General features: G+C 50.7%; 1 protein-coding gene across 1 annotated transcript in view; it reads right to left on the bottom strand.

Moving 5' to 3' along the window:
• HIPK2 (homeodomain interacting protein kinase 2) overlaps positions 1 to 6,000 on the bottom strand; it is a 116,960-nt gene that overhangs the window by 35,670 nt on the left and 75,290 nt on the right. The window contains exon 6 of the mRNA XM_077781078.1: positions 3,035 to 3,197. Within this exon, the coding sequence (XP_077637204.1) occupies positions 3,035 to 3,197 (163 nt within the window). The remainder of the gene's footprint in view (positions 1 to 3,034; positions 3,198 to 6,000) is intronic.

Genomic DNA, 6,000 nt, shown 5'->3' with positions numbered 1-6,000 from the left:
GGCCAGACAAGAGTGCAAACGGAAGCTTGCGTGCCATACGTGTACAAACCGCAGAGTTAAAAATCAGGCCAGAGACCGTTGATGTTCTGCCCTTCCACTTTCCAACAACCCGGAGGGCCGGGTCTGAACTTAGGACTCTTGGATCCCTTGGGTGCTGCACTGGAACGCGGTGATGGCGGGGAGAGCTGACCCCCTGCCTGCCTTCCCTTCCTGACCCCGCTCTGTCCAGTGACTCGGGGGGAGGGGGGGCTCTCAGTGCACGAATGTGGACCTGCCGGCCCAAGCCTCCGAGCTCTGCTCACACGCCCCTTCCCTGCAGTCCACACTTGGGAGGCGGAGCCCAGGCAGAGGCCTCTGCAGGCATGGCGTCCCGGGCACCCAGGGCGCAGGGTGGAGGCACACAGACGTGGCGCGAGGCCGACACGGGACGGGGAAGAGAGAGGCCTTCCTGCGAAGCTGTGAGGGGAGCCCTGCTCACAGATACCCTCGGACGGCATCTGAGCACGTTACTGCAAATAAACGCACTATGGGAACAGCCAGCCAGGGAGAGGGACACACGGGGCCTGGGGGCAGAGAGGAAAGACGCGGATGGCGCAGGGGAATTTAAATGGAGAGGGGTGAACGGATTCTGAAAGGGCGTCCTCTCTCCTGTCTCTTTCGGAAAGAGACGTCACTTGAGAATGAACTTGCATGGAAAGCGAGACCAGAGAAGGAAAATCGGTTCTAAATGGGGAATTCTCTATCTTCTTCACACGGATCCTGCAGCAAGATAGGTGAAGGTTACCAACTGGGGTCTTCGAACTCAGCACTGTCTACCACAGGTCTTGCCACTAGAGGTTACGGACGAGGAGGAGAGAGCCACAGAGGATCCTGGACACATACGGAAGTGGAGTTTGAAGAAGGGGATGTAAACATGTCAAATTTGATAAAAAGTCTTTTATGATTTTTTTTTTCTACTTAGGTTTTGTGCCCAGTTTTAGTGCTAAGCAAATTAATTTGCTTGAAAGTAGTCACTAAGTTATGAAGCGTACATGTTTGGATTTTAGGGTACGCAGTGCCACAGCGCGTGGCTGTTGAGGGCCTCCGGGTTGTGCGTGCCACACGTGGGCCAGTGTCTGTGTTGTTACTGATGACATGCCTGTGTTTCCTCTCTGTCCCCGGCCCAGAGAACCTGTCCTGGAGGCCTCCCCCGCCCCCACTTCCCGCTGCCGGCTTGTGCCCTGAGCCTCCCTCTTTGGGGACTGATACCCTCCAGGCCCTCACGCTGGTACTCGACTCTTCTACCTCCCATGTGGCTGCCTCCTTCCGGTCGTCCCTGGAACCTGACTCTCAGGGTCTCTGCCCTGGTGCCTGGGGTCTGTTTGGTGAAGTTCTAGTCTCTACTTTTTCCCTTCCAATAATTGGGCACTGAGGCTAGAACATTCTTTCCAAAAGACTACTTCGTGCATGTCGTCACCTCTGCCCCCAAATTTCCAATTACTGCCTAATAAACACTATGTACGCATTTGGGTCTGGCACTCCTTACCCATGGTTTGGCCAACCTTCCCTTCCAAATGCATCTCCCTCTGCTGTCTGTGCTCACGGCACCAGCCGGACAGTCTGCTCACGGCCTGCAGCGCGCAGGCCCTGCTGACTCACACGAATCCTCCCAGCACGTTCTCTCCAAGCCTCTGTGCTTGCTTCAGGGCCCCGCCTGCGTCCCCTGTGCCCCACACAGAAACCCTCCCTGACACTGTCAATTTAAAGGGGCTTCTGGATAATATTAACCCTTCTGGCAGCTGATGTGATGGGGTTCTGGTAATGAAGGACAACACCATGGTGGTATTTTGTCGAGTAGCCCATTATGTCTGGCTGTGGACACCTCAGCCTGAGCGCAGGGCCAGGGACTGGGAGGGACCGTTCGTTTCTTTGGACTCCCGGCCCTAGAGAGCACAAGCTCTTCCCCCCGAGGAGAGCTTTAGGGACACCAGTGGTCCCCACAGGCGGCAGGTTGCAGGTGGCCTCTCCTGGGGTTTAGGCGGGGGAGAGAGGACAGGGAAGAAGGCTAGGCCTCAGCAACTCACTGTGCCGCAGGGATGGCTAGGACAGGGGAGGCGTGAGGGAGGGGAGAGGGGATGGGGCTGGACGCTGGGGTCAGTGACAGAAGGGGACCGGTCAGAAGAGAGTGGATGGCCAGGTGGAGGTGTGTGTACTTCAGGAGTGGAATATACACACTCCTCTCCCCTGGAAGGATGCGCACGCGCACGCGCACACACACACACACGCGCACAAGGGTTGTGGCCACTGCAGGTTGATATAAGGCTGAAAAAAATCTAGGGGCAGTTAGTTCTTTGGGGGAAGTGGTAAGACTGGAATTGGGGAATCAAAGTAAACATCTCTTAGATACCAGAGGCAGCCCAGACTAGGATTTGGAGATTCTTCAATCAGTAAGTATTTCCTGGGTGTTATCCATATTTTAAACAGCATGTTAAGTGTTGGGTTCTGCTAATTTTTTTGCAAAATGTTGGTTATCTGTGAGAAGAAAACCTTACTCTCCTGGTCCCTTCTGGTTCCTGCTGCTGGGATTCTGGTGACAGACTGATGACTTGATTTTACCTGTGACCTGGAGAAAGGACAGGGTTTATCTGTCCTGCAGGGAGATCCTGTGGACCCAGCAGTGTGGGGACAAGGGGGAGGGACCTGAAGGGGGTGATCGCCAGTGTCCCTTCCAGTGCTGGGATTCTTTACCAGGCAGATGTCAGGCATAAAAGGATTGTAGCAGGAGACTTCACGTTACTCCCACCTCAGGACCAAGGGAAACGCTAAGAGGGATTATCTCAGAAAGTGTGCCTTTACGGAGTCTCCGGGTCTCTCAAAGGAAGTAACCTTGGAAGCAAACACTTTCTGACTAAACATGACAGTAGAGGCATTTTGTGTCTGTTGTCTCTTCTATATGATACTGGAGGAATCCGGTCTCCTGACTAGGTCTGGTGGGAAAATAGAATTCCTGAGGCTCAGTCAGCTCTGCCCACCTTCCCCTTCACTCCCCATTCACCTGGTTGTGGACAGTGTTCAGCTGGTTGTTGAAGGTCATGGTCAGGTTGGTGGACGTGCTGGGGGCCACATGCGTGATGAAAGGGGTTTTGCTCTGGTTCACGGTGTCATACATATTCACCCGACGCTTGCAAATCTCCATGTTCTGGAAACACGATTTGACGCTGTTCATGCAAGAGGCAGAGGCATAAGGGAAAGAGAAGAGGGTAACACAATATAAAGGGGAGAAGACGGAGAGAAAGGGAGAGAACAGTTAATCTAGTAAACTAGACCACTGGGGAAACTTAACTTTAGGTCTGAATTTCCTGGATTTCTCATGCGAAGTCTGCCATTTGCTCGTCAATTTTATTCAGATGAATTCCCCCCCAGGATGGGTAAAGGTTCTCCATAGCACAACAGACTTGACGGCTCTTGCTGTATTTTCCTCATATCGCTGATCTGCTAAACCAACTTCACTGCTCATTCTCAGCGTTTGGGGTGGTTTATGGTTTACTATGGGAACATTAAACAAGCAGCTTCGGACCTGCCTCCACCTTACCAAAGACAACTCCTTGCGCTTCTGGGGCACTAGCGCCATCTAGGGGACAGCCAAGGAACCGGCCAACCCCGTATCCCAACCCCGTATCCCGACACGGGGACACTTTGTTCCCACTGGAACTGCACATGTTAACGGGGCCAGCAATACTAGTAATAATTGAGTATAGTGGTTACCGCTGATTGAGAAGGGTGGCAGTTGTTGGCAAGCACTCTGTCACTCAGTCCTACAACAACCAGCAGAGGGAGATAGGACTGTTGTCCCTGTTTACCAGTTAAAGGTGTTAAGTTTTAGAGAGGACAGATCGGTAATCTGCCAAGGCGAAGAGCTGATTAGTAGCAGTCTTCATGTGTACAAACACATCCTCCTTAACTTCCTTCTCCTCCCTTTTGCTCTTCTCATTCTTTCCCAGTTACATGAAACAGAAGTTCTCTTCCTCTTTTTCTTCCTCCATTGCATTTGTGAATCAAAACAGAACCCTAGTTATGAACGTAAATCAAGGAAAGGGAAGCCACAGGGGCCTCATCCACTGAGTTCCTGAAAATCCACCATAAAGTGTCCTTCAGAATTTACACCTTGTTTCTCATTCACTTCTGTCTTCTAATTAAACGTACTTTTCCTCAAATGCTAACATGCAGGATAGTAAAATAGCATTTGGATTTCAATTTTAAATACTTATTTTGATTATAAGTAGTGTAATAACTGAATATAAATTAAATATTGATGTTCTACTCCTTTGAGATTACACATGTGTGCTATGGGTACGCTATATTTTGGGCCAAGCAGGTGCGTGAGGGCTACCCCCAAACATCCTTTCCATGATGGGTGGTCCGAACATGCCCAGAGAATCCTTTCTGAGTTCATGACTACTTAAAATGGCCACACAGTGCACATGAAATAAACACTGATCACCCTGGAGAAAAAGGAAAACATTCTATGGTAATGAATAGCTAAAAATACTACTAATAACGCTGGTAATGCCAACATGTTTTGGGCACGTACTAAGTACCAAGCCAACTGCTAAGTGCTTTCACATGGATGCTGAAGGAATAAAGTGATGGATTTTGTATTCTTTTTGGAGTGTATTTAAAGCATCATGGTTTTGTGACAATTCAACCCAAAACTTTTAGACGCAGAATTTTCTAATTGAAATGGTTTGAGTTTTGAGTTTCAGGAAGAACAAACACTTACACCCTGGGTTAATTCTGTGAGAATGGCTTTTAAGGAATTTGTGCACTAGAATCCTGGTGTGGAGAAAGGAGTGGGGTCTCTTTCACCTGTTAATCTAGACGTTGGGGCAGCACTGGCCCAGCCCCAAGGGTGTGGGTCTTCGGAAGGGGTGGAGGTTGGAGCTTTCTTCTCATCCTGAGGTTCTCATGGTCTTCCGAGCCTGTTCTAGGGACGCTTAGGGGTTAGGCCTACTCTTAGGTAAGCCTAAGTGTGCTCCAAGACTTGTCTTTCCTTCTGGGGCTCGTTTTCTGAGATTGCCAGTGATCCTCTTGGATCTACACCAAATTCTGAATTTGAAGCTCATGCTCATGGTCTCCACCATGAGCTTGGTCTTCACCAAGTACAGTGAAGATTCTACTGCTGCTTCCTTAACAGAAGTCAGAGGTAGGCAGGACCCTGAGGTCATTCAGCTACGCCCCTGACGTTGGGCAGGGGACTGTCTGACTGACAGTGCGGAGGGCTAACCGGGAGCTGTCCGGAGAGGACCACTCCGTCTCCTACTTCCCCTACCATGGCTGGTTCACAAATGTTCCACTTCGCCCCTGAATATAAAAAGACTGATCTTACGGGAGCCCTATCCGGTAAATCACCAAGTCTACCTTCCTTCTGTGGTGCAGACTGACTCCTTGACTTACCCCTACGGCCCCAGAAATAGGACAAATCCTGTCATGAGTGTGTGCAGAGGAGGGGTCCAACTTCCTTCTCTGTACTGGACATTGTTGGTTGTTGCCATGGGATCTGATTTGCTCAACAGCAATTGCTAAGGACCAGAACTGAAATCAGGAGGTAGTTAGGGGGCCACCCACTCACTTTCTGCAGACCAGATAAGGTCAAGTCCAGCCTGAGACTCGGCCCAATCAGAGTCTGGCCGTGGCAGGAACAGCCAGGATGTGCAAAGGTCTCTCACGTTCAGCCTCTTCACGTATTCCCATTTCCTCATCTCCCCGTCTAAAATCTGGTGCTCTCTTGAGCGCACTGCTTCTCCCTGAGGACTTCCAGGGATGGGACTATCTGTTCCTTCACATCCCAAGGGCCTCCAGGTTGAGAGGCTGAAGTGATATCCCTCATTACGCTCTGATATGGGCTGAGCCCTGCCCCCAGACCCATATGCTGAAGTCCTAAGCCCCAGTGCTTTAGCACGTGGCTGCATGTGGAGATGCGATCTTTAAAGAGGTAAAAATGAGGCCATCAGAGTGGGCCCT

Source organism: Crocuta crocuta, unplaced genomic scaffold (assembly GCF_008692635.1).
Source record: "Crocuta crocuta isolate KB4526 unplaced genomic scaffold, BGI_CrCroc_1.0 scaffold228, whole genome shotgun sequence".
Classification (NCBI taxonomy): domain Eukaryota; kingdom Metazoa; phylum Chordata; class Mammalia; order Carnivora; family Hyaenidae; genus Crocuta; species Crocuta crocuta.
Note: the sequence above shows the minus strand (reverse complement) of the source record. Positions and strands in the feature narration are given on the sequence as shown.